The 10,721-nt window shown below is 52.7% G+C and overlaps 1 protein-coding gene across 1 annotated transcript; it reads left to right on the forward strand.

The window, feature by feature from the left end:
* The first annotated feature begins 4,491 nt into the window (after positions 1-4,491).
* On the forward strand, positions 4,492-9,099 carry PRF1 (perforin 1). The gene is made up of 3 exons (XM_081105234.1): positions 4,492-4,620; positions 6,023-6,565; positions 7,472-9,099. Exons 1-3 carry the CDS (start codon positions 4,607-4,609, stop codon positions 8,598-8,600), a joined length of 1,686 nt encoding a protein of 561 aa, XP_080961360.1. The 5' UTR covers positions 4,492-4,606; the 3' UTR covers positions 8,601-9,099.
* Positions 9,100-10,721: the final 1,622 nt, after the last annotated feature.

A 10,721-nucleotide genomic window follows, 5' to 3' on the forward strand; every position in this document is an offset into this window, starting at 1 on the left:
CCCAGGAACCAGGCTTCCCTCCCAGCCCTGGCTTCGTCCAGAAGGACGTCTGGTCTAATTAGCATATTATGCTTTTATTATTATAGATAACAGAGATATCAAAACAACCTAAGTGTCCCTCAATGGGTAAATGAATAAAGAAAATGTGATAAACACACACACACACACACACACACACACACACAATGGAATATTACACAATGGAATATTATTCAGCCATTCAAAAAGAAAATCTTGCCCTTTGTGAAAACATGGATGGACCTTGAGGGCATTGTACTAAGTGAGATAAGTCAGATAAAGACAAACACATGCGGAATCTTAAAAAGAAAACAAACAAGCTCATAGATGTAAAAACAGATTGGGGCAGGGAGTGGATGAAATGGGTGAAGGTGCAAACATCCAGCTATAAAATAAATAAGTCACGGGGTGTAATATACAGCATGGTGTCTATAGTTAATAATACTGTATTGTATATTTGAAAGTTCTAAGAGAGTAAATCTTAAAAGTTCTTGTCACAAAAAACAAAAGATTTTGTAACTATGTATGGTGATATATGTTAACTAGACTTATGATAATGATCATTTCACAATATAAACAAATATGAAATTGTTATGTCATACACAAACTAATGTTCTGTGTTAATCATACATAAATTTAAAAAAAGACTGAAAATTCATGAGCTAAAGATTCAACTCAAGAAGTTAGACAAAGAACAATAGAGGAAGCTCAAAGAATATAGGGAAAAGGAGGAAATAAAAACCTAAGAATGAGATTAATAAAATGGAAAATATAATAACTATATGGCTCCGGGTGGGTACTAGAGTGATTGGGGATCACTCTGTAAGTCCTATAAATGCTTAACCACAATGCTGTACACCTGAAATTAATAAATATTGAATGTCAAGTGTAGTCAAATAATTTTTTAAATAAAAAAATAAGTAAAATAGAAAATGATGCAGTAGGGAGGATCAATAAAGCCAAGAGCATGTACTTCAAGAAAATTAATAAAATATACAAAAATCTTTAGTAACACATCTAGACAAAAGAGAAAAGCCATAATTTTAAATATCGGTAATTAAAAAGGGGATATCACTACAACCTCAGAAAGATTTTTTTAAAAAAGAGAACTGTTGCAAATTTCACACCCACGTGTGTGAAACTCTAGGACGAGTTCCTAGAAAAATGTAATTTGCCAAAAACTAGTACCAGATAAAAACAAAAACAGAAAATCCGAATAGATCTGTAACTACTAAAGACATGAACTCAGTAGTTAAAAATCTACTCAACTACAAAAACTGAGTGCCAACCCTCTAAAAACTCTGCCACAAAATGGAAAAAGAGGAAAACTCTTCCACTCATTTTATGAGACTAACGGTGAAAATTCAAGCATAACTCTGGGTAAGACATTTGAAGGGTGAGGAAGAAGGACCCTAAAGTTTCACAAATCTGTGAAGAAGAGGGAACAGAGAATGATCGCAGGATGAAGGGAACACCACCTGTGGCTGCCTTTGGGATCCTAAAATATGCACAATAACTACATGTAAACACTTGTTTTGTTGCAGGACCTTGTTGATTACAGTTCACATCTGTTGTTTACGTAGTAGGTATGGAGAGTGTAAGTAGATGCAACCATGATCAATATCTTCCTCACGCATTCTGTGTAGGATGACCACAGAGCTTTTCTGTCAAGAGTAAATATTTTGTAATCTTAAAATGTATATACATTTACCATATTCTCATGCAAAATAATTAAGCTGGACCCCTTTCCAGACACAAAAATAAAGTTCAAGTGGATCATAGACCTGAATGTAATAGGGAAAATTATAAGACTCTTTGAAGAAATTACAGGAGTAAATCTTCATGACCTAGGATTAGGTAAAGACTTCTTGGATATGCTATTAGAAGTAAAAGCAACAAAATAAAAATAAAAAATAGATAAATTGGACTTTACCAAAATTAAAAACTTTTGTACTTCAAAGGATACCATCAAAAGAGTCAAAATAACTCACAGAATAGGAAAAAAAATGTTTTCAAACCTATATCTGATAAGGGCCTAGACCCTAGAATCTAAAATATATAAAGAATTATTACAAATCAACAATTAAAAGACAACCCAATTCAAAAACGGGCAAAGGACTTGAGTAGATATTTCTCCAAAGAATATAGACAAATGACCAATAAACAAATGAAAAGATGCTCAACATCATTAGCCATTGAGGAATTCCAAATCAAAACCATTTCCGGTAATAATCCAGGCAATAATCCAGAAGCGAGATAATGTCAAGGATGTGGGGGAAATTGGATCCCTCACACACTGCTGGTACGAACTTAAAATGGAACAGCCACATACTAAAGCAGTTCCTAAAAACGTGACCCTGTGACCCAGCAATTCCACTCCTATGTTATACCTAAGAGAAATGAAAACATATGCCCACCCAAAACTTGCACACACATGTTCATAGCAGCATTGTTTTTAGTAGCCATGAAAACGGTGGAAATGTTCATCAACTGCTAAGAGAATAAACAAAGTGGTACATTCATACAACCGAATGTTATTCAGTCATGAAAAGGAATAGAATACTGAAAAATGCTACAGCGTGGATGAACCTTGGGGATATTATGTCAAGTAAGCCAGACACAGAAGTTCACATCTCATATGATTCGATTACCATCAAATGTCCAAAACAGGCAACCCATGGAGACAGAAGGTAGCTGAGTGTCAGGGGAAATGAGCAGCGACGGCTCATGGGTACGGGGTTTCTTCAGTGAGTGATGAAAATGTTCTAAAATGTGTTGTAGTGGCGGATGCACAATTGTTACTAATAAACCATTGAGATAGTAGCTGGCAATTGAACTTGCGTCTCTGAGGAAAAACTGTGCTTAAAGCACATTTCAAGTGCTAAGTTTCAACGGTTACACAGGCCCAAGCCAGTAGCTGTCAACCCAGTGTGACCACTGCTCTTTCCTGGACTGCCCCACCGGAATTTCCTGGCCTGAGCTACTTCACACAGCGCTCGAACCCACCAAGCGCACTTCTCAGCATTGAGAATCTAAGGATTCTTAGAAATCCTGAAGCCCTCCCTTCGGTTGTCATAGATGAGGAAACTCGCTTAGAAAGGGGTTAGAACTCACTGGAGACACTCAGCAAGTTCTCAGCAAAGCCGAGACCAGGCCTGTTCCCGATACCTCACCTTCACTTCCTACAGGGTTTCCAGGCCCCTCAGCCTGATCTTCTGAGCACAGTCAGAACTACACTCCTCACAGCCTGGGCATCCAAGTCAGGCCCAGGCAGGAGCTGGAAGGGTCAGGAGGCTGCAATTTCTGGGAGAGGGAAGGGGACAGCTCCCGGAGGGGATGGGTCAAGTCCGAGAAGGCAATGTGAGCCCCTCTTCCCGTAAGAGCAGGGGGACGCAAGGGAAGACATGAACTCAAGGTATGAGCCACTGCATGGTGTCACACGTGGTCTGGGTCTGCGGCTATCTGTCCCCATCACCGACGCGGTTGGAGGGCGAAGTAAAGAGAACAGTTTCCCACTTACCCAGCTGTCCCCGTTTCAGATCAGTGTGATTTTGCCCCCAGAAGTCGCCCTGTGAGTCAATCAACCAGTGGAAACTTTACCCATCGTGACCTCAAGGAAGATGAAAACTGAAGAAGACCCCTGGGCCTCGGTCCCACCCAAATGTCTCTGCCCAGCGGGGTCCCAGAGCCCTGTGGCTGCAGCCACGGGCCAGGGCTGAGAAGGAGGCTGGGACACTGTGGCCGCTGATTCTCACAGTGATCCTCACAGGGAGGAGACCCTGTCCTCGGGTATGTGTTTGGGGCTCAGAGTCCGGGCTGTGCTGGGAGATAGGTGTGGGCAGGAAGTGGGCGAGGAGGTTTGAACAATGTTTATTCCCCCCATACACACACACACACACACACACAGACACACACACAGACACACACACGCCACTCAGTGAGGACGGGGTGGTCACACATGAACACTGGCTGAGGGCCAGGCACTGTGCTAAGCACTTCACATGCAGTAACTCCCCAAACGTGTACAACCTCTGCCGTCTACACTGTTGTTATTCTCACTTTTAGTTGAGGAAACTGAGGCACAGAAGCTAAAGGAACTTGCCAGGCCACACAGCTAGGACACAGGGGGCTCCCCAGGCTGGGAGTGCCTGCTCTGTAGCGCCCCCCGGGGCTCACACCTGCGCTGCTGTGGGGAGAGGCGGGGGAGTCCCCTGTGGGCCGTTCACTAACACCAGAGCGGAACATGGACGTCCTCAGGCCCGTGTTCACTCCACAGAGGCCTCGCTGTGGCCCCAGGCCCCACGCCCCAGGCTGCTCTGCTTGGAGACTGAGCCTCTGGCCTTCACAGTTTGCTTCCTGAGGGCTGTCAGCAGGGCCGGATGAGGAGGTGAGGACAGGGTGGGTGCTGGGGGGCGGGGGGTGGAGCGAGGGAGAGGTGTGACCACAGTTGGGGGGGCGGGCGGGCAGGAAGCAGAAGTGATATGAAAGGTGGCCTGGTGATGAGCTGTAGGGTGAGCCTGCTAGGAGGGCTGACACCACTTCAGGAGCTTCCCCTGACGGGAGAGGGTGTCTGTGTGGGAGCATCTCAATGCAGGACTCCAGGTACGGAGGGAGCCGCGACAGGAGGCTGGGGGGCCGGGGTGGGGTTGGGGGCCTGGAGTGGGGCTGCTCCTTTGAAGGAAGAGCCTGATGTGGCAGGAAGTGCTGTGACTTGTACAACCAGAGACTTGGGTCCCAGACGGTGCTGGTCACGGACCCCCTGGGCAGCCTCGCGCTGACGCGGGCCCGCGGTTTCCTCATCTATAACATTAAGAGGTGGGAGTACGTAGCTCTGAGACCCCTTCACATGTGGACAGCGAAAGCTTCTAAGAAAGCTGGAAACAAGCTTCCTGGGAGACAATAGGATGGGGGCCAAGAGGGAGCTGAGCTCCTTGGGTGGAGGGGATGAACTGCGCTGGCCTCCGGAATGGGATAACCCTCGGGCCTTTGAGAGGCTCCCCTTGTTCTGTTACTACCTTGGGGGCTGCCGTGTTGCCTGGACCCCCACCATGCAAGTCACTCCTCTGGGCCAGGCACAGAGGGAATGCAGGGGAAGCCCTGCTCTCCACAGTCCCGGTGACTCAGAGAGACTGCCCCCCAACCCCCACCCCCCACCCCCACCCGCAGGTGCTGGAGGGGAGCGGCCCCCCAGGAGTTCATCTGCATAGAGGTAGAGAGAGATTCCAGATTGTAAGCAGGCCCAGGTGAGACTCCAAGGCCATGTCCATATGAGGAAGAGCCTTCTAGCTTATCGCTCTCCGATCGTGGGCAAAAGGTGGCTCGTAGAACTCCACGGAGCATGGTGGGGGTGCACAAGCCTGAGTGTCAGGGAGCCTGGAGGGCAGACGAACAGCCCCTCCCGCCCAGCATCGAAGGGCCTACGCTCATAGAGAGCTTTTATTCTAGAATGTAGGCTGATGTTCTTCCATGAGGCTCAGGGAGAGGGCCCCAAAGGGGGAATGAGGAATAACGCTGATGCACAACCTCATTTCTTCCCCATTTCCATGAAAGGCTTAGTGGGGAACAGAGAGAATGAGAGAGGCGGAATGGGGAACGCATGGCACTTCTCCAGAATCCAGTCTTTTCCAGAGTCCCCAGGTCCCTTCCCAAATCTGCTACAGCTCCGCTCTGTCCCCTCCTGTGCACACAGAGCCTCCCACCAGCAGCCACCGTGAGGACAGAGCCATCCATCTGAATCCCAAAGGCCTTAAATAGTGGGAATCCTAGCAAGGGGCTCCTCTGGCTGTGGACCTGGGCAAGTCCCTTCTCCGCACTAGGCCCATCTGTACCATGTGGTGACCAGGTTTGTAAAGGCCATTCCGGCTCTGACATTCGATGACTTGAGAGATACCTCATTCCCTCCCCATTCCATGTGCCCTGATCATCCGGCTGAGGGAGGGGGTCAGCCATTCTCCTTACCTCTGCCCCTAGCTTCCCAGAATTCAGACAACCTCTGTCTCCACAGTTCCATGGCCACCCGTGTGCTCCTCTTGGGCATCCTGCTCCTGCTGCTGCCCACGCCTGCCCCTGCCCCCTGCTACACTGCTGCGAGATCCGAGTGCCAGAGTGTTCTCAAGGCGGTGCCTGGCTCAGAGCTGGTGGGGGAGGGCGTGGATGTGACCAGTCTCAAGCGCTCAGGCTCCTTCCCGGTGGATACGGAGAGCTTCCTACGGCCCGATGGCACCTGCACCCTCTGCCGCAACACCCTAAAAGGGGGTGCCCGCCAGCGCCTGCCCCTGGCGCTCACCCACTGGCGGGCCCAGGGCACAGGCTGCCAGCGCCATCTGGTCAGGGCCAAGGCCAGCTCCACAGAGACCGTGGCCAAGGATGCCGCTTCCAACATCCGCAATGACTGGCGGGTGGGGCTGGACGTAAACCCCAAGCCCAGCACCAGTGCTCGTGTGACTGTGGCCGGCTCGCACTCCAAAGAGGCCAATTTTGCGGCTGAGAAAACCCACCAGGACCAGTACAGCTTCAGCACCGACACAATGGAGTGTCGCTTCTATAGGTGAGTGCTGGGGGTGATGACAGAGGGGCTTGAAAAAGTTCTGGGGGATTCTGGGTGGTCTGGGAGCCCTGGCATGGCACAGTGGGGACTGAAGGCTGCTGCCACCAGGAGGAAGCCACAGCCCAGGTCCTCGCTCACCAGCTGGTCCAGCGCCCGGTGGCCCTGACCTGGAAGAGCCCAGGGAGGGGACAGTGGCGAGGAAGCAGGCAAGGCGGGGCTGAGAGCCCCAACAGAGTGCCTTCAGGCCTACTGAGTGCCCAACCCCTCTTTCCTGGGCATTGCCAGCCTTCTGCGGGCAGGAGATCTGGCTGGGTCCCTCCCGTCACTGAGCCGCCTTCATCCATTCGGACACTATTCGTGCCCGCTTTGCCACGCTCCGTGCTGGGAATTAGGGCTACGGCACTGAGCAAGAGCTGAGCACCAGCCCTCGGGGATGTAGGTCCCTCACCTGAGAAACGCATGATCTCAATGGGCAGCCCCAAGTCACGTGCCCTGATCCCTCCCACTGGAAGGCCACCCTTCCCCACAGTGCGTCAGGGCACCCCCGCCTACATGGCTAGAGTCACCAGCAGCCCAGGCATACGGGCCCAAACCACGGGACAGACAAGGGCCACAGGACTAGGGTCCAAAGCTAGAGGAATACCCTCCCTGCAGTATCATCACCTGTATCCTTAGAAAATAAAAAGGAAAGAAAAACTTTATTTTGAAAAGGAAAAGTGAAAATGCCTGGACAAAGTCGCAGGGCCATTGAGGAGGCATAGACAGAGTGGGTTTCCTGGGTTCGGGTCCCAGTTCTGCCATTTATAGGTGACCCTGGGCATCTGAGGGAGTTACAGAATCCAGGACAGACGACCCACGGCTGGGCCCACCTGATGTCTTTCCCTCCCCCCCCCTCCCCCGCCCCAGTGTTCACCTGGTGCACTCTCCGCCACTCCACCCCGAGTTCAAGAGGGCCGTCAGGGACCTGCCCCCCCACTTCAATGCCTCCACCGAGCCCTACTACAGAAGGCTCATCTCCAACTACGGTACGCACTTCATCCGCTCCGTGGAGCTGGGCGGCAAGATCTTCGCCCTCACCGCCCTGCGCACCTGCGAGCTGGCCCTGGGAGGGCTCACGGCCGACGAGGTGGGGGAATGCCTGGCCGTGGAGGCCGAGGTCAGCATAGGCAGCTGCGCCAGCTCCTCATCGGAATTCAAGGCCTGTGAGGAGAAGAAGAAGCAGCACAAGATGACAGCCTCCTTCCACGAGGCCTACCAGGAGCGCTATTCCAAAGTGGTAGGCGGCCACCACTCCGCCATGGCTGACCTGCTGTTCGGGAAACACGCAGCGCCCGAGCAGTTCTCAGCCTGGGTGAAGTCCCTGGTGGACAGACCCGGCCTGGTGGACTACAACCTGGAGCCGCTGCACATGCTTCTGAAGGAGCCGGACCCACGGCAGGAGGCGCTGAGGCAGGCTGTGAGCAAGTATGTGATGGACCATGCACGCTGGAGGGACTGCAGCCGGCCCTGCCCCCTGGGCCAGCAGAAGAGCCCCCATGACCCCTGCCGGTGCGTGTGCCACGGCTCAGCGGTCACCAACCAGGACTGCTGTCCCCGGCAGAAGGGCCTGGCCCACTTAGAGGTGATGAACTTCAAGGCGACAGGTCTGTGGGGAGACAAATTTACCTCCACAGACGCCTACCTGAAGGTCTTCTTTGGGGGCCAGGAGCTGAGGACAGGCACGGTGTGGAACGATAACAACCCCAAGTGGATGACACGGCTGGACTTTGGGGACGTGGTCCTGGTCTCAGGGGGGCCCCTGAGGGTGCAGGTCTGGGACGAGGACAATGGCTGGGACGATGATCTCCTTGGCACCTGTGACCGGACTCCGCAGTCCGGCCCACAGAAGGTGACGTGTAACCTGAATCACGGTCACCTGGAGTTCCTCTACAGGGCCACGTGCTTGCCTCACCTGACAGGGGGATCTTGCCTGCAGTACGCCCCCCAGGGGCTTCTGGGGGAGCCTCCGGGAAACCGAAGCGGAGCAGTGTGGTGACCACGGGGGCCTGAGAGGCCTGCTTGCCCGGACTGAAGGGGTTCTCACAGAGGGAGCCAGGGCCTATCTGTCTTCATATCCCCATTAGACAGAGAGAAAATGGGCTTTCCCCTCCCCACCACCTTTTTCTCAGTGAGGTGGCTGGATTTATAGGCAGCCCTGAGTCTCCCCATCCAAACTGCCTTGGCTCTCCAATATTCTGGAGCCCAGGAAATGAGCTGCTGCTGGGCGCCACGGCCGCCGGTCGCTACACAGGCCGCGCTGGGCAGAGGGCCAGGAGGCCACTCCCACCAGGCCGCTGGGAGTCACCTAAGAGCTTCCCTTTCTAACATGGTGATTTTTCGTCCTTTTAGATCTCGCCCTTCTCTCCCAGCGGCTCGGTTTTCTGTCTTCTTTGCCCACCAAACTTTGCCTCTCAGACAGACCAGGGGCTCTCTTGACCTGTCTCATTGTACACAACCCGCCAAAGAACCAATAAATGCGACATGACGACACCTGTAACGGTGGTGGCTGTGCCAGAGGAGGGGATGGGGACAAACACAGCCCTGGAGGTAAACTGCTGCTCTAGCAGCCCTAACGACGGGACAGGTGGCTCACCCGGCGGCAGGCAGGGAATAGAGAAGAACTTGCTTTCCACTTTTGTTGGAAATGTGGGGACCCAACATATTTTACTTTCCTCATAACTCTCTGATTTGAGAAACAGCAGCATAAACTTGGTGACACATGGCAACGGACACGCAGCTCCCAGCTGTGAGGCAATAGGGAGTGTGTGTGTGTGTGTGGGGGGGGGGGGCGGCTATGGTGAACTGAAGGGCATAGGTCTTATCTGGGGGTGGGGAGGCTGCAGCTGGGTGAAGCCTCCCCACCCAGCTGCAGCCTCCCCACCCCCAGATAAGACCTGGCAGATATTCGCAGGCAGGAATGTGAGCCCAGTGCTGCCAGGTCTTCTAGATCCTTAAAGTAACCAGAAATCCCAATTTGACTTCTAATTGCTGACAAGTTGTTTCACCTTGTAAAAAAAAAAAAAAAAAAAAAAAACTGATGTGGGAAAACATGGGACCAGCCAAAGAGAACAAGGATGAGGGCGATCACTGACCTGGAGCAGTCAGTTTGGAAACTCGGACTTCCTCAGGACCCACTGCAGGCTGCACAGCTCTCCCCTCCCACGGTCTCAGAGGAGGGGCCCAGGGCTCCAAGCAGGTGGTGTGGGAGGGCTACCTGGTCAGCGTGCAGGAAACGCAGAGCCCTGGGGTCTGATCTAAAATGAAAGGTCTGGGTTTCCTGTGCCTGGGACCCTCGGAACAGGCCCGCAGGCTGTGCAGGGCCGTGGTCGGGGCTCGGAGCTGCCAGCACAGGCCTCCTGCTTCTCTCTGAAACCCCCTGTAAATTAAGCCCCTGGAGGCTTGTATGGACCCCTAGGCTCAAAAGTCCCAAAGTGAGAGGACGATAGTACGCCGAGCCTGGATCCTCAAGTGGGACAGGACGGACGGGTGAGCGCTACAAGCCAGTTTAAAACCACCGTTCTTAACACGTTTCCGTTCACAGCCACGCACACAAACAAGAGCAGGAGGGAAATCTTGAAACTTCATGCTGGCTGCTGCACTACCCGAAAATAAACACGGTGGGGAAGCAGGGCCAGGGCAGGCTGAGGGAGCGGCCCCAATGAGCGATGGGGGTCTCGGTCAAGTACCCACGTGGTCGGTGACCTCCGACAAGCCCCTCTGCTCCCTGGGCCTTGGTTTCCCCAAAAGGACGATCTTTGTTTTATTCCCTTCGCAGGGCACCGTGAGCCTTTCTAGAAGGTCAGTGCTCTGAAAGGGCGCCTGAGCGGTGATCTGGTGAACCCTCCTGGTTTACCTGGAGGGAGAGTGAGGCCAGGAGGAGAAGGGACGTAACTGTGGGTACCGACGTCCGTGGCCAGGTGTCTTCGTGTCCTGGCACTCCGTCCAGCACAGCTTTGGAGAGGATGACAGGGCCCAGAGAGGCTGGCTGGTGGGGGAACGCCAGGAGAGGACCAAGGCAGGGGAGGGCCTGCAGGAGGAGACGAGGGAGAGCCTTGGGGAGGCGCAGGGGCCCCTTGTGGCTTTGGGAGTCCTCTCCAGTGCTCTTCGTTCCCCCACA

The sequence above is a fragment of the Myotis nattereri genome, assembly GCF_964212035.1.
Source record: "Myotis nattereri genome assembly, chromosome: 13".
Lineage (NCBI taxonomy): Eukaryota > Metazoa > Chordata > Mammalia > Chiroptera > Vespertilionidae > Myotis > Myotis nattereri.

Excerpts from the sequence above, each read along its gene's own strand:
- PRF1 (XM_081105234.1), top strand. Across the intron at positions 6,566-7,471 it reads ATGGAGTGTCGCTTCTATAG|TGTTCACCTGGTGCACTCTC; the intron begins GTGAGTGCTGGG and ends CCCCCGCCCCAG.